The 18,473-nt window shown below is 41.8% G+C and overlaps 1 protein-coding gene across 1 annotated transcript in view; it reads left to right on the top strand.

Annotated features, from left to right (window-relative positions):
* The window catches only part of HSPB8 (heat shock protein family B (small) member 8), a 121,782-nt gene that overhangs the window by 62,183 nt on the left and 41,126 nt on the right, over positions 1–18,473 (top strand). Inside the window, exon 2 of the mRNA XM_078667088.1 lies at positions 4,619–4,682. Coding sequence (XP_078523214.1) covers positions 4,619–4,682 — 64 coding nt within the window. The remainder of the gene's footprint in view (positions 1–4,618; positions 4,683–18,473) is intronic.

The raw sequence follows: 18,473 nt of genomic DNA, 5'->3' as shown, positions 1-18,473 counted from the left end.
CCGTTATGCAGGCATAATCTCCTGGAATTTGTGAATTGTGTGATATGCACTATGTGTACACTTTTCCCCATTTTGCAAAAATTAAAATTTCACACGATCTTTGCTCATATGAGACTGATTCAATTAAAACACGTCTCAATCAGATATTTTTTCTCGAACCAGACTCCTGTCTGTATCTTGTTTTAAAAGTCTACACAAAGTTTGCCCTAATATGCAATTTTCAAGTAAGACGTGTAATTACAAATAATTTGTAGAAAATTGTGCATTTTACGAAAAATAAAAAACTTTCAAATTTCATACACCCTGATTTCAAACAGTTGGTTGAAACACACAAATATGTCTATGAACACGCCTCGATATAGAAAAAAGATAGTCTAACCTAGTACTGTTCCTTTTAAGATTAACGCATACCACCTTCTGGGAATTCCAAAAATGTGCATGGTTATGGAAGATTTTTTGCTGTTAATGCAGAAATTATGGGGAACAAAATCTCAAAGCAAGTGGGACAGATTGTAAGCGTGTTGTCATTTCAGAGAGCCACCATGACACAAATCGTTCCATGTCATGTCTTTCTCTTAATGCTGGTTAGTACCTGGCTTTTCTTTGTTAAGATTAAGCGCTATGGAAATAATCATAGACATCCCAGACTATACCTCTAAATAAGAAACAGTGCCACAGAGAAGGGCTATTCGTAGATGCTTCATTATACACTTTAATCTAAAATTAGGGATTGGAAGAGTATAAAACAGTTTGCTGTTGTGATCCGCACATGGTGCTAACCTGAAAAGTGTTAACGGCAGAAAAATTCTCAAGGTAAAGTGTTATTTATAACAACATGTAGTTAGCCCAATCGGTGAAAAATTGCAAAGGGATCAACAGTAGTGTTAATTCAGGAAGTTTTCTAAGGGATAAGAGTGGTGGCCGCTTTGGTTGAAGTGCTCTGTCAGAAACAACAATACAGCCTATCATTCTTAATTACTAATAGCAATGATGATTACTACATATATGCGTTCCATCCCTCAAGTGGTATGATGCCTAGCTAAGGTGAATATAGTCTGATCTTATGTCCTGGGGAAGATGCTTAGCTGAAAAAAAAACCTAGATGCAACCTTGTGGTCAATCGCCCAACAAGGGACCGGGCATAGTTAGGCAAAAAATAACCAGTCGTTTCAAAGAAAACATGATGTAAAACAAAAGGTAAAACTTTAAAACTGTTATAATTAACTCATACGTTTTCGCTTACAGACGTCGTCAGAATATGATAGAGTTCTGTGACTTATATTCACATCATTCCCATGATCAACCCTATACTCTCTCCACAATGGGGATTTCACTCTCTCTTATCCATGAGGGACTTTTCCTCCCCGCTTTTTCTCCTGAATAGTATTCCCCAACCTTCCCACCTCCCAGTAGAGAGTTTCACTCACTTTAATCCATCCCCTTTGCCAGATCCTCACTGATTGTTTCCGCCATAGTAGGAAATTCCACCTCAATGCCCAATTTCATGTAGAGAGTTTCCTTTCCCCCTCGCCCCTCTCTTTTCTAATCCCCAGACATTTTGGCAAATCCAACCTGGCACTGGGCCCCCAGTGACCAAAATATTCCTCTGCTTTTAGATATCCGCCTCTTTCCTTGCTCACCTTTAGTGGATCCCGTCTCCCCTTAGTTTGAGGCATCACAGAAGCAGAACTTCCCTAAGGGTCACCTACCCCTGCGGCTAGTTTCCTCAATACCTGCACCATCTGAAATGCGAGCCATATGCTTTTGAGTTTATGGTTCTTCAGCTAATTTTCATGATCATTTGCTTGCACCCTGAACAAGGGGACCATGGGGCTGTCTGCACACCCACCATTTGTATGAGTACTTATTCTAGGACACGTGCTAACGTCGATTTTGGTAGAAATGCGCATGTACACAATCTGGGATTTTAGGTGGTGCTGTAATAGCTCATCCTGCTAGTGTTTGCTTGCACAATTTAGGCTAAACCTGCCATAAATTGTGTCCATAAAGCGTTCACTTTCCGAGTTCTCAAGGTGAATATACAAAAACATACTATTTCCACCTTGCCTCCCATTCCGCGGTCTAACATCTAGAAAGGTGTGGTAATTACGCACCCAGTACACTCTGCAACTAGGGGTGTATAATTACCACAATAAATAGCACTGCTCATGGAATGAGCGCCTTGGATAACATCTTGCCCCAACAGGGTAGGGCTTTTCTGGACATCTCCTGACTTTCTACTAGGCCACTTCTGAACGAATTAGTGACCAGGAGAAAACAACTCATGGTTGCCATTTGGCAACCTGTCCATGACAGCATTCTGTTATTGCAACAAACAAATGTGAACATTGCGTTGATTGTCTCTTTACTCCTGACCCTGAATGTTTTCTATTTATATAGTGACTACAGGGTTCATGCACACACAGGATCCTTCCACCACTTGCCTGCCAATTTCCATTATTGTTTTGAAAGGAAGTTTTCATAATGATGGTAGAGTTCACTTCAGAGCTTCTACCTACGTTCGCTTACCCACGTATTTTCGTTGCCACAATGTTTAACTTGCTCTTTTGAAATATAAACCTTAAAATGTTGGATGTGAGAGATTTGGCAATCTACTTTGTACTTTTTGTTTTCTTGCTGTGTTCAGGATTAGGACTGGTTGGAACTTGTAAAACAGCTTCAAACCTTCAACACGTTTATTACAAAACACGGAACGCTCTGTAAAGCCTCGGCGCCGAGGATGGCCTTGTCTGTTGGATGTAATTTGTTTTTGTGATTAATTAAGAGCTTTTCCATCTTGGACCTTGGTTCTCTCTCCTCCCCTTGTTTTTAAAGGTTTCTCTTTCTCGCATGCCATTTCTCTGCTTCTATTTCTGTTCACGTTTTTTCTTGCTCATACTTGCTGTACTCTCTCATTCTGTCCTCTCTCTGTTTTATAAGCAGCATTACTTTCCAAAGAATATTCCAGTACTCTTCATTTATGCCTCCATTCCTCCACCTATGCAAACAGGGCCGGACTGGCCATAGTGGGCACCGGGCATTCCCCGGTGTGCCGCACTGGTGGGGGCCGGTTTGGGGCCCAGGGGGCCATTTTTGATACAAGGCGGTTTTCGCTGCAAAATTGGCCCTGTAACAAAATCGGCCGAAAACCGGCCCCGGCAAAGAGCTCGGCAGCACCCACAACCCCCCGGGGGTAAGGAGGGCCGGCCGAGCACTTTGCCAGGGCCGAGTTTGGTTTCCAGTTTGGACCTGTATACAAATACTGATTCAGGCACAATCTCCCGTTGTGCACTCTACTAATCCTTATACAGAGACGTTTTAAGGCATGAGCAAAGTGGGCCCTTGCCCAGCGCCCCATGCTTTCAGGGGGCCCTCTGATAGAGCCAGCTCTGTCCTTGCTCTGATGACCTTGGATAATTCTTAACGGATTGCTTTAAATACCGTTTTCCTTTCATTTATTTCGAATGGGGTTGATGGATTGGAGTCTATAACAGACATTTGGCAGAGAACTGTATGTTTTTCAACACCATGCAACATTCAAAAGAAACCTGTTTCTTTTAGATTAAAACAGGCCCTTACTTATGAGAAATGGCAGGGGGTCACAAAGATTATTAGCAGCAATATTGGTGAGCTGCTGCTGAATTATAATACTGAAAACACACCTCAGTTTCCCTGAATATTAGATGTAAATACATTTAGAATTTGGACCACAGTGCCACGTCAGTGATCTGGCCAAAGAGGGCCAGAAAGAGCTGAACTTTGATCATAAATGTAAAGTTATTATGAAGATGGGCCCACAAAACACGATTGGCCCAGGGCACTGGAAATCCTTAATATGTCCCTGCATTGGCATTGAACATTGCTTAGTCATCAGTAATTGTGTGCACGTGTTCAATTTTAAATGTTTTCATGATAGTTGTCTTGCTGGAGAAGCTGATGCTCAAACCGACACGTCTGGGTTGGCTATGGCGACAATACATGCTAACGAAAAAGGATACAGGGCATAGTTTTTGGGGGTCCTTATGTCGGATACAAAAGGCCTGACCAGGTTATTAGAAAAGTTACAACAAAGGCTGGAGGGCTGGACAATTTATTGCGAAACGCATATGTTAACATGTCAATAGACCTTCAAGAGTTATCACAGAGATAAAGGACGTAGGCAGTATATATATATATATATATATATATATATATATATATATATATATATATATATATATATATATATATTTATATCTCCTTTAAATATATATATATATATATATATATATATATATAGAGAGAGAGAGAGAGACATATATATTTACACCTTTATGTATATATATATATATATATATATATATATATATATATATATATATATTTACACCTTTATGTATATATATATATATATATATATATATATATATATATATATATATATATATATATATATCTTTAGGAGATATATATTTATATAATATATACTTTTGTGTATTGTATACATAAATGCTTTGTGTATAGTTTGTGTACATTCTAAAGCCTGCTCTAGAGCTAGACCTCTTTGTGCATGCAGTAGATTCTCAGTAAATCAAGGTCCTAACAGGTTTTTTGCACTTTGTCTTGTTTACCATTGAAGGAAAACACGAAGAACAGCAAGAAGAAGGAGGGATTGTTTCTAAGAATTTCACCAAGAAAATCCAGTAAGTAATTCTACATTTTGTCTTTGGAGATCCTACTCTTCTTTCCACACAGCGAGGTACCACCTAAGTGTAACCTGTATATGAACATCAAAGACCCAGGGTAGCAAGCAATGTAGTTCTTATTCTTATTAATAAGTATTGTATTGAAAACTTTATATAGAGCACTTTATACCCAGGTTCTGCTGTTTCTAAGCACTGGTAATAACACATATTGCTATCACATAATCATTGGCATTCAAATGACCAACCGTAGAAGGTTGGAGAGCTAAAAGGCGGCCTTGATGGGATTTTAAATCACATTATTTGTCAGTTGATGGATTTTACTTGCTGAGCTACCCTGACAGCTTAATCCAGCAGGGGACACATTGGAATATGAGGTACACTCTAATGATCAGAGTAGTATTTGATTTCTAAATGAGGTCTGAGCGTGGCCTTGCTTCAGTGGTCTTTTCTGTATGTTCACTTCCAGCAAATGTGGAAAAATAAAGAGAGTGGCCCAGCTATCCAAGGGACAGGGTACCAAATACTTAAGTAAAATCAATTATCCCTTGGGATCTGAAAATAAAAAAAATTTTAGCAAAATTTATCTCAATCATACATCCATACATTCACTTCTTGTGTGGCTAATGTTGTTCTATATTCTATATATATGAGATGGTGCCTGGTTCTCAAACCTGCTATCTAGGGACTAATGAAAGCGCCTGAACAGTATAATAATCCGATTTATACATTTATTGATATACAAAATTCATTAAAATCATTACAAAATATCACAATAACACAAATACATTAACAATGTTCAAACAATATAATTAAAACCCAGCAAGAGACCAAGTTCCGTTATTTTGGTCAATCATCGGTATGTCAACTCAAGGGAATCACATAAGGTCCACAATCCAATTGATCAATTCTGAGACCTGGTTACTTGAATTTGACGTGTATAGCAAATGCGTCGACGCGTTTCGGTGTGTAGTTTTATAAAAAACACCTTTATCAAGACCACAATTTCGTCTCTTTCGTGCTTGCAATAATGTTCAGTAAAATTATCTGGTGGGAGACTAAACTCCGTCCAATGCTAAAGCTAGCGTCTGGTTCGAGATTTCAATTTTCAGATTTTACTCTTTAACGTGTCCTAATATTATATAGAGGTTCATTCTTTGCTGACTCCAGAGCAGACGCGGCCACATACGATACCAGGATCCACCGTATATGGCGACCTGATGCTGCTTCTTTAAAACGGCTCTGGAAGCTTGAAGTAATACTCACGAAATACCGCGTTCAACTACAAGTGCACGTGTACCTCTATATCATATTAGGACACGTTAAAGAGTAAAATCTGAAAATTGAAATCTCGTACCAGACGCTATCTTTAGCATTGGACGGAGTTTAGTCCCCCACCAGATAAGTTTACTGAACATTATTGCAAGCACGAAAGAGACGAAATTGTGGTCTTGATAAAGGTGTTTTTATAAAACTACACACCGAAACGCGTCGACGCATTTGCTATACACGTCAAATTCAAGGAACCAGGTCCCAGAATTGATCAATTGGATTGTGGACCTTATGTGATTCCCTTGAGTTGACATACCGATGATTGACCAAAATCACGGAACTTGGTCTCTTGCTGGGTTTTAATTATATTGTTTGAACATTGTTAATGTATTTGTGTTATTGTGATATTTTGTAATGATTTTAATGAATTTTTTTATATCAATAAATGTATAAATCGGATTATTATACTGTTCAGGCGCTTTCATTAGTCCCTAGATAGGAGGTTTGTGAACCGGGCACCATCTCATATATAGAATATAGAACAACATTAGCCACACAAGAAGTGAATGTATGGATGTATGATTGAGATAAATTTTGATAAAAAATTTTTTATTTTCAGATCCCAAGGGATAATTGATTTTACTTACGTATTTGTGCACTTCCAGCTTCAAAGTTCAGGCATCTGGTAAGTGTGGAATGAAGTCGGAGATATCCTTCCTAAAGGCTAACAAACAAGTGACGCCATGGATGGAACAACTTGATGGGTTTCAAACAATTATTCAAATATGCAGACGCTAATGTCCTCATTCCGATTTTATGGCACGACACGGAGGCCATATTATGCAAATCTCCTTTATTACCACCGCTCAGTAGCAACAATAGAATGTAGAACATCAATGAACATTCTTAGTAAGAATAAAGTCCCTTAGAAACCATCTCTCATCCTTCTTTGTTGCTGCTGCTCAGAAAGATAAGTATCTCTACAGCTAGCTTATATATACTTGATTATGATACTTGTATATGTGACTTTACTTTGGTGAATGCTTGGTATGCTTGACATGATAACTTGAATAGATGCTTCATAATGTCTTATTATCACTAGGTGTCAACATTTATTTAATGATTTGACCCTTTTTCACTCTCTTTTACCTCAAAGCTCTTGTTTTCTGACCGTGGTCACCCTTACGACCCTACCGCCTTTCTTATTATCACCCTTAACCTCCGGTTCTATTTTGGACCGGTGTACCCACTTTATCGTTTTTCCACTTTGTCACGCGAGCAGCATCATTTAAATAACAACGCGCCCCGCAACCGGAGCCCATAAATGTCACCTTTCTGCTTGACTTCGCCTTACGGAGCCTCCGTGATCGGCTCCCGGCTCCACAAACTTCCTCGACCCCCTCGGCGCCTACAATAACGTCATAGGAGGGCCGGGTTAGAGGTATTAGAGGTACCGCCTTAGCAACGACCGACGCACGCTCTCTACGTGCGCGTCGGCCATTTTGAGCAATTGGGAAGCCCCCATTGACTCAACATTGCACAGCCATTTTGCGCGACTGGGATCGCGCTGATTCCACGACCGAGATGACAGTTGGCTCATCTCTGCTCGGGAATAGCGCGAACCGGTGGCATTTTATAGCGACTCCCCATTTCGCTTATTCCTTGATATTCTAAAGCGTTCGTTTTGCCATTTACAAAAAAAAAAAAAAAAAAGTAGGATCGAGATTAGTGCCTGCTGTGACACTATCAAGAGTTACAATTGAGTGCTTCCCAAGACTACCTTCTTATAATTAACTAACTAACCTTAAAATTAATTAATTAACCTTAATTCTAACCTTAAAATGTCTGAGCCCCAATCTGACATTGAGGGACACCTGGAAGAGTTAGTTAACAAGGCCTTCCAGAAAGTACTAGGATCTATTGATGACACTATCACCAAAAGATTTGAATCACTAGTATCCCCGCGCCCTTCTACAAGCAATTTTCAAGCAGGAGCGACCAAGGCTCCGAAGAAACGGGCACATGGAGGTAAGGAACGACAGGATTCTAAAAAGACCAAACCTTCCTCCGCCCTCTCACGCCCTCGTGGCGGTGACAGAAATGGTGCCTCGGGCACCCCAAGTGGGCAAGAAAAAGGCCCAGAGCCCCCTATTGACATCACTAGTGATATTAGCTCGGACCCAGAAATAGACCTGTCATACTCCTCTGACTTCAATACCGATGAAGAGGCGCAAGAAAGGGGAACGGGGAGCTCAGGAGGGGCATCCAAGGCCCCAGATAAAGAAATCGGTCTATTGGACCCATTTGGAAACCCCATGTTTGACCCTAATATGATTAAACACCCCTTATCCCCAGAATGGACACCCTCCCAACACGTTGGGGACTATCTCTCCTTCTGGCTACGTAGGGAAATCCCCCAAGAAGTCAGGGCTAGACTTCGCTCTGAGTGTCCAAGACCCTCACTCCCTAACAAGATAGCGACAACACCTGAACTTGATCCCAAGGTAGTGGCCTTTATATCTAAGACTTCACGTGACCCAAGAAAGGGGATTGACAAGGGCTTGAGGTCCTGTCAAGACCGCCTCCTCGACGCGGTTGGCCCTATAACCAAGATCTTTGAAATGGCCGAATCAGCCTATCTGGAGGATCGTCAGGTCGACCCAAAGGAACTGAGGGAATGGATACAAAGGGCTATATGCCTTATTGGAAATGCAAATACAGCCTTGTCCATAGAGAGACGAAAAGGGGTACTTTTTAAAATCGATCCTAAACTGATCGAACTGGCAAAAAATGACGGTGGTCAGAGCACTCAAGGCTTCCTCTTTGGTGAGGAATTTATAAAAGATATGGCCAGGTATGTCGGAGCGTTTAGCTCAATACAAAAATCCCAAAAAGACATTAAGAGGGTGTTTCAAGATCGTGTTTTTACACGGGCCGGGAGAATGCGGGGTCGTTTCCCCGGCCGTGGAAACTCCAATTCCAGACCCTTCTTATCCCGCGGAGGCGGGAGATTCAACAGCAACTCGAGTGGCTTCAATCAATTTTACCCCCAGAGGCAAAGATCCCGTGGTCGTCCCTTCCGAGGCGAACGGAGACAACGCTCCTTCTCTGCAGGTAAGGACCTCTCTAGACCTTTCAGATATCCCTCCAAAGGTGGGGGGGAGATTACTACAATTCGCTGGGAACTGGAAGCTTATAACCAAAGACCCCTGGGTTCTCAGCACAGTGAAGGGCTACCACATAGACTTTATCGATACCCCTTTCCAATCGACACCCCCTCGAGAGATCACCTTTTCCACAAAAGACAGGGCACTGGTGTCTGTGGAGGTTCAAGAGCTTCTAAACAAAGGTGCCATTATAGAGACTACTCACGTAGGCTTCTTAAGCAATATTTTCCTTGTAGAAAAGAAAAACAAGGAACAAAGACCAGTCATAAATTTAAAAGGACTAAACCAATGGGTGGTCTACCACCATTTCAAAATGGAAGAAATACACCTCTTAAGGGACATCTTAAGAAAAGGGGACTGGCTGACGAGACTAGATTTAAAGGACGCTTATCTAACCATACCAATCTGGGAACCCCATCAAAGATTCCTTCAATTCTCTTGGGAAAACCATCTATACCAATTTTGCAGCCTTCCCTTTGGCCTGTCTTCCGCCCCCTGGTGTTTCACCAAGGTACTCCGACCCATTGTCGCATGGCTAAGAGAAAGGGGAGTGAGACTGATCATTTACCTCGACGATATACTCCTAATGGCTCAGTCGAGGGAAACCGTCCTACTTCATACGGATCTCACGATTCACCTCTTACAACACTTGGGTTTCATTGTCAATATGAAAAAATCATGCATAGTTCCGTCCCAACAAACACAGTTTTTGGGCTTCCTGGTAGATACCGTACAAACGGAACTACGTCTCCCCTCCGACAAAGTGAGGAAAGTGAGGAAGGAACTCAGGAAACTATTGACTCTCAAAGTTTTCCCCTTGAGATCACTGGCCAAAATTCTGGGCCTCCTTTCATCCACGATTCAAGCAATCTTTCCAGGCCCGTTACACTATCGGGCACTCCAAAGACTAAAAGCAAGATCTTTGAGATCCAACCTCTCCTACTCCCAATCGATTTCTCTGGACCAAGAGTCGAGAGTCGAAGTTCTTTGGTGGCTGAAGAACGTAGAGGCATGGAATGGGAGAGCTATTTTTGGGGAGGAACCAGATCTGATAATAGAATCGGATGCGAGTTTAGAAGGATGGGGAGCGAGATGTGGAGACTCCTCAACGGGAGGACGTTGGACTCCTCAGGAGAAAGAACTGCATATCAACTGCTTGGAATTACTAGCAGGTTCATTTGCAATTCGTTGTTTCACTCAAGATTCAATGAAATGCTGTGTGACTCTACGGATGGACAACGTCTCCGCAGTTCGCTACGTCAGCAAACTGGGTGGTCCACACTCCAAAGATCTAACAGATCTAGCGAAGGGCCTGTGGGACTACTGCTTGAGCAAAGGTATTTCAGTTGTTGCAGAACACATTCCTGGGTTGAAGAACGAGGTAGCCGACTGGTACTCGAGGAATTTCAGAGACTCCAGCAACTGGAGACTGAACAGACATGTATTCCTAGCCATCCAGTCCAGATGGGGACCCTTCAAAACAGACCTATTTGCGGACCGTCTGAATACTCACCTGAGGAATTTCTTCAGTTGGAGACCAGATCCTCAAGCTCTGAAAGTGGATGCCTTTCTTCAAGATTGGAGGGATCTAGCACCTTATGCGTTCCCTCCTTTTGCAATGCTACCTCGCCTTCTTCTCCATGCTCGACGATACAAGCAGTGCATGGTTGTCATAACGCCACTGTGGAGGTCCCAAGCTTGGTTCCCAACCATCTTGGAAATGAGCGTGGATTTCCCAATTTTAATCCCCTCTTTCGAGGAAATTCTTCTAGATCCAGAGGGTCACATACACCCTCTTTTAGAGCAGGGCCTTCTAACTCTGACGGCATGGAAGATTTCAGGAGACAATGGAAAATCCCTGGGCTTTCGTCAAATGCTTTCAGACTCATTTCTGAGTCATGGGCATCCGGCACAAGAAAAGCTTATAGACTGGCATGGAACAAATGGGTTCGCTGGTGCATTCAACGATGTTATGATCCCATTTCAACTGATCTAGTCAATGTCATTAATTACCTTTCAGATCTTTTTACCTCAGGTTTGTCTTACAGAACTGTTAACGTTTACAGGTCTGCGATATCTGCTGGTCATTCCTTAATTAATGGGATCTCAGTCGGACAGAGTCTTCTAACTAAAAAGATTATGAGAAGCATGAGGGTTTTAAATCCCCCTTGTCCCAGATACACCTCCTTGTGGGATGTTACTCTCGTTCTTCGGACTTTATCATCTTGGGGAGATAATTCTTCTCTTTCTCTTAAACAAATTTCTTTCAAACTTACTATGTTATTATGTCTAATATCCTTTAGGAGAACTTCAGACGTCAAAGCCTTGGATATTTCAAGTAGAGCCTTTCAACCCGAAGGGGTTTGCTTTTATCTTAAAAAAAGAACCAAGACACTATCTTCTTCTATCTTCTATCCCTTCTTTCTTGGAAATGAAAGACTTTGTGTAGTTAAATGTTTAAAAGAATATGAAAAAAGAACCAGGTATTTAAGATCGAATGAGTCCCAACTTCTAATCTCAAATAGATCCCCTCACAAAGGAGTCTCTTCTCCAACTTTAGCTAGATGGGTAAAGAATGTTATGCACGAAAGTGGTGTGGATGTATCTATCTTTGGTGCTCATTCTGTCAGAGGTGCTGCGGCATCAAAAGCATTCTGCATGGGGGGGGGGATTACAAGATATCCTTAAAGCTGCAGATTGGTCTAATGATAGTATGTTTAAGTCTTGTTATTTCAGACCAATCCCTAATGTAATTGATAATGTTCTTAATGCACTTTAAACTTGCATAATATGGCCTCCGTGTCGTGCCATAAAATTTAGATTTTTCACAGCCTGCTGGGCAGAAAATCTGGATTTTATTAAGGACACGGAGGCTAATATTATCCCACCTCTTTATTATACCCTCCCATTTATGATGTTTACTTTTTCTTTCAGAATAACATGATTCTGGATTTTAACTGTGGAATTTGGATCTTCAAGTTTTTGGATCCTCAAGTTTATCTCACGTTGATCTTTCTTCGCAGTTCCTAAACAAAGAAGGATGAGAGATGGTTTCTAAGGGACTTTATTCTTACTAAGAATGTTCATTGATGTTCTACATTCTATTGTTGCTACTGAGCGGTGGTAATAAAGGAGATTTGCATAATATTAGCCTCCGTGTCCTTAATAAAATCCAGATTTTCTGCCCAGCAGGCTGTGAAAAATCTAAATTGCCTCCTAATTCCTGATTTGTCCAATAAGAGCGGTTAAATGTGAATGGCCTTGCGAGGTCTCAGAATTTATTAACTAGCTTTGAAGCAGTCTCTAACGGCCTGCATGCTTAGATCCTTACCTTTACAGGCAAAACACAGATTAATTTATCAACAATGACTGCAAAACCCCTTAAGGTACTCTAGGACAGGGATGCAATCAATCAATCAATCACTGGCATTTATAGAGCGCACTACATACCCGTGGGGTCTCAAGGCGCTGGGGGAGGGGGGGTGCCGCTACTGCTCGAACAGCCAGGTCTTCAGCTTCTTCCTGAAGGAGAGGTGGTCTTGGGTCAGGCGCAGGTCGGTCGGGAGGGAGTTCCAGGTTTTGGCGGCCAGGTGGGAGAAGGACCTTCCTCCTGTAGTCGCTCTTTGGATGCGGGGGACGGCGGCGAGGGCGTGGTTGGCTGATCGGAGGTGGCGTTTGGGAGCGTAGAAGTTGATTCGGCTGTTGAGGTAGCTCGGGCCTTGGTCGTGTAGGGCTTTGTGTGCGTGGGTGAGGAGGCGGAAGGTGATTCTTTTGTTGACGGGGAGCCAGTGAAGGTCTCTCAGGTGTCCGGAGATGTGGCTGGTGCGTGGGATGTCGAGGATGAGTCTGGCAGAGGCGTTCTGGATCCTCTGGAGTCTCTTCTGGAGCTTGGCGGTGGTACGGGCGTAGAGGGCGTTGCCGTAGTCCAGTCGGCTGGTGACGAGGGCCTGGGTGACGGTCTTCCTGGTCTCGGTGGGGATCCACCAGAAGATCTTCCGTAGCATGCGTAGGATGTTGAAGCATGCAGAGGAGACGTTGTTGACTTGCCTGGTCATGGAGAGGGAGGAGTCCAGGATGAAGCCCAGGTTGCGTGCATGGTCCGTTGGCTTGGGTGCGGTGCCCAGGGCGGGAGGCCACCAGGAGTCGTCCCAGGCGGAGGGTGAAGAGCCCAGGATGAGGACCTCCATCTTGTCGGAGTTCAGTTTCAGGCGGCTGGTCGTCATCCACTCGGCTACCTCTTTCATCCCTTCGTGCAGGTCGGCTCTGGCGGCGGCTGGGTCGTTGGTCAGGGAGACGATCAACTGGGTGTCGTCGGCGTAGGAGATTATGCTGAGGTTGTGTTGGCGTGCGATGGCCGCGAGGGGGCTCATGTAGACGTTGAAGAGGGTGGGGCTCAGAGAGGATCCTTGAGGGACGCCGCAGATGACTTCGGATGCCTCTGACTTGTACGGTGGGAGGCGGACTCTCTGTGTTCTTCCGTCGAGGAAGGAGATGATCCATTCCAGCGCCTTGTCCTGGATTCCGACGTTGCTGAGGATGCAGTCCTTGTTTGACTTCATCTTGCATCCACTAAGAGTATTTGCTATTCCAGATATAGTGTATCTGTAGTTTGATCCATGCATTGAAGGATTCTTGTATAGAACATACTGTAAATGAGTCCCTTCTTGGTGTCACATTAATTTAGTTTGTGGGTGGGTGCTCGTGACAGGGCACAGTTGAGAGCTTTGGAGTTGAGGTTGAAGGCAGTGCCTGTCATTGAGTAATAAAGGTGTTCAGAATGCATGCTCATCCATTCCTTGGCCTCGCTGCAGAGCACACAGAGGATCACTTACATATGTGCCTATTGTTATTTCCATTGTAAAAGAAAACTCACAGAGAGGTACCCAAATACTGGTAAGAAGAAACATTGTGTGAATCACAGAATTTTAGTTTATATGTTTTAGCCACACCCTTATTACATAGGCCACACCTCTTGGAAGGTATTCCTACTTATGTATGTTTCTTTGGCCAATATTCTGAATTGCTTATAGTCTTAGATTTGAGTTGACGCTACCCACAATTCGAAGAAGAGCACTTCGATGGGGGAGTAACTATGAACCACCTCTCTGTGTCTTAGCAGTTTGTTGAATTGATCCTTTTTGTAGATATTCGACCTGTATGAGTTCAATACCCCCATAATAAGATAAAGATTGCTGTAGGGAGGGATCACAGGAGTTAAAGAAGATGACTTTTGATAGCTCTACGTAATTTTAGTTCTTGCATAAGGGAAGCACATGTGAGCTCCATAGACGTGGGCCCATTTTGGAAAATCTCCAGTCTCACTTTTCGGAAAATTTAAATGCTTATTATGATAGTTGGTTTATGGAGGCTGACATTAGAGACCATGATAGTAGTAATTTTGCTACCAAGTCACAATAGAACCTGGCCAACAGGTGCTTGCTCTCTAGGTACATTTCCTTGAAATACACTCTTTTTCTATTAAGGGTCCACAGAAGATCTTCTTCACCTTTCAGAATTTAATTTCCCCTTTTCAAATCTGAAAACGAAGCAGGCATCGCCATTTTAGACATTTTGATGTTGAGATAAAGATTATTTCTTGGGTCATCTGATTGCGTGCTTCCAGCCTGGGGCTGCTGTTAGTACCCCCGTAGTTTCTATGAAATCAGCTTGAATGAAATAGAGAATTATTTGAGTCTGTAGAAAGTTCTGCCAACCTCATTGGCCTCAAAATTCATTATCGTGTTATTTTTATCATTTATCCACAGGTTCCCAAAACAGCGGCTCTTAACCTTTTGACTTTTGTGGACCCCATCTTAACTATTAGTGGAACCTGGGGACCACCACAGAAATATTATTGGAATCCAGGGAACCCCACAGAGACTTACCTGGCAGCCAGGTACTCTGGGCTTAGAAATTTCGATGATTAGAACCTCAAAACAAAATTACAGAAACAAGCATTCATCAAACAAATACACAAATTATAAAATAAAAGTCTCAATTATAATTTAAAGGGTAGGGCTTTTTTAAATTCAATTGATGCCACCACCATCCATACTATATTCTGTTTGATGTACTTACACTGCTCCTACAAATCAATATCAGGATGCCAACTTGATTTTTATTGCCCCAATTTTAAATTCTTTCACACTTTCAGAATGTTTTCAGATTTTCAATTTCTACTTTATTAATCTGTTAATATTATTTAATTTTCTAAGCAGTCATGGACCACCTGAATAGGCATTGTGAACCTGACTACTGGTTAAGAATCACTGCCTTAAAACGTTAAAGAGAATGTTTTAACTGCAACAGGTTAATCACATATAACCCCACTCATTTGTGGTAGTAGTTGGGCTAATTCAAGGAAGTTTGGCGCCCTAGGCAAAGGATCCTTTTCCCATTCCCTCTGTCAAAATGCGGAGATACATTAGAATTAAAAAAATAAATCAGATTACCTGATGGAGCCATGTCATCAGGGACACGATTTGTAATCACTGCACTTTCTGTTTTTTTAAAGTCATTGTTTTCAAGTGTCAGTCTAATTGGTTCAGTCGAAGTGAAGCACGACTACAACTCCCAGACTGCATTTGATTGTTAGAGGAAATGCCATGATCAATTAACCTTATTTCAAGGCAATATGTTGGTCCGAAACCTTTATTGCTGCTGCCAATCAAAGATGCAATTTAGTCAAGCCATGACCTAGTATGTAGAGAGTTTGCATTCATGGTGCCCCAGTCCTAACTCAGGACTGAAAATGTCCTGTGTGCAAAATACATCTATTGTATGAGCAAATGTATTTTGCGAAATGTTATTAGCTTACTAGAATTAGAATGTCAGCTTTGAGCATTCCAAGCAATGACGCTTGTTTACTTAGCAGATGGGGCACGCGTGTGTTTTTCACTGAAGCAGATTCCTATCAGCTTATGGTGACAAGCTACTGGAAAACAAAAGCAAGATATAAATAGAGGGATTGTCACATTTTTTACTAATGACAAGAATATCGCTTGTCTGCGGGGAACGGTTGTTGTTTTTTCTCCAGTTCACGCCAAACTATTTTTCACAGTGCTGGTGGCTCTGTGGTGCATTAGTGATGTAAACTTATAATGATGGCCCACTGCACATTGAAACTGTACTGAGGTGAGGAGAGGATTATGGCCCATATTTAATAAAATGAATGTTTGCATTGTTGGTGCATTATTTCTTTTGGTGCAGCCATGACACAAAATATATTTTGTAATTTTCAAAGCCAAATTTGCGTGGATTTGTAAAAGAAAGAAAAAACAACACGGGAAAATACAGCACTGCCTTGCTTTACTTTGCATCAGGGAGGCTTCCATGAGTGGAGTATTGGGGTTCCAGTGCATATATCCATGAATGTTGATACAGACTCAGATTAACTAAAGTCTGTTTAACCGGGGCTTGTGTCAAAATGGCGCACCTACCCAAGGTTGGCATGAAAAGATATATCTTTATTAATCCTCGTTTCTACCTCTTTGAATATGTGTTGCATTTGCCCACACTCAGAGCTTTAAGTGAAATGAAATAGCTACTTAACCCCTACCGCGCTACCGCGTTTTCCCGCTGTGCGCGGGAATTTTAAAAAGGGCTTGTCGTGACAAAGCCAGCTCGTCATCCGCGCAGCGCAGGTAACGTTGATGACGAGCTGGCTTTGTCATCAGCGCCGAAGGGGTTAAGAACTGTTAGCATAGACCTTGTCATGTACTCTTCATTTTAGGGATCATACCCAGGTAGATATCCCATGCCCCTAGAGAGGTGTTCATAGCATTGGTCTGTGCTGAGAAAAGGATAACAGGCAGGTGCTCCCCATCCACTTTTTGGGCCAGACTCAAAGGAATGTAGAGGATATTAGAAATATGACAGATCTGCCAGAGAATCTTTAACAGGGTATTGATGAGGAGTTATGCCCCAGAACACCTAAATGAATACTCAGAACCAGTGTATATTATGTGTAATTTAAGGTCTTTCATATGTGTTAGAATTGTCACCAAAATAATTGATTAATCCATAACTCAGTAATATTAAATATTATGAGAATTAGTAAACAGCCTGTTGGAAATGACCATCATTTATTTGGCATTCCCCCAGATATTTGTGTCTTTTTTTGGCGAGACCATATTTGTTGGCCATAAGACTGAATGCACTTTTATTGTGTTTTTACTTTATTGCTGCTGGAGTGCTGCATAAATACTTTACACATTGTCTTTAAGGTAAACCTGACTGCTCTGTGTCAAGCTGCCAGAGGTTAAGTCCATTTATTTAGTGACTTCTCTGGTTCACCCTGGCAAACATTGGGATTATTATTTAAGGTGGGTTCTCATCCACCTCAACTGATACTCCAATTTCATACACAGCCTAAATGTCTCTACCTAAATATGGTACAAAATAATGGGTTTTCCAAAGAGCTCAGACTGATGAGACATACATGTAATGTCATACTTACTCCACAGAAATCAAATTAGAGTGACTAATGTTTAATAATGCCTATTAAAAATCTTTAAAAACTGCAAAGGCATTGTACTTGACAGAAAATCCTTTCAGCACCAAATATGTCAAAGGCAATTTTCACAGCAATAAATGAGCTCAAAGCAACAGCAACACTACAACCTTAATCCGAGTCAGCATTTAAGTGCAATGTATTTGCTGATTACTTATGGTTTTACACAGTTTACTCCAATATGGGAGAAATACTACACAACTGTGATAAAAGTATATAACGCTTCATGGACAGCTCCACATCCCTTTTTAGCAAAATTCCATAATTAATGCTTTTAGTGTCACAGGCCCATGTTCAATCCATTATTAATTCGTCCCTAATCTCTAGTCTTGCACCAAGAGATTTGAAGAAATGTTATACACCCTCAACTCGGACTGTTCGGGCAATAACAGACAAGTTTCACAACTCCCCAAACTGTGAAAAGTACTTTGACAGGCATTGTTTAATCAGCTTTCCTACTTTATCACTCTCATTAAATACTTCACCCATTGCAAGCTGACATCCATGTTGGTTGCATCATAGAAGACATGACTCATCCCAAATCTCAATCTATTACTCTCTCCAATCCACTGTCTTATTTCTCACCCAATACCTCTCTCAATATATCCTCTACCTCTACTCTCTGACTAGTATAATCCCCAAAATAACCCCTTCTAGGCTCTTCCCCCTTTAGTCCTCCTTGCATCATCTCAATCCTCTTTTTCTATTCAGATCTCCCAAAACAAGCTTTTCTAAACCCATCCCTCTGACACTTCGCCCCTCATTTCTACACATCCCAAACCTCTGACTGCTGCTATGATCTCCAAATAATAATTAAAGAAAACAAGGGTACCCCATTAG

Source organism: Lissotriton helveticus, chromosome 11 (assembly GCF_964261635.1).
Source record: "Lissotriton helveticus chromosome 11, aLisHel1.1, whole genome shotgun sequence".
Taxonomy (NCBI): Eukaryota; Metazoa; Chordata; class Amphibia; order Caudata; family Salamandridae; genus Lissotriton; species Lissotriton helveticus.
This window is presented reverse-complemented; position numbering and strand designations above follow the sequence as displayed.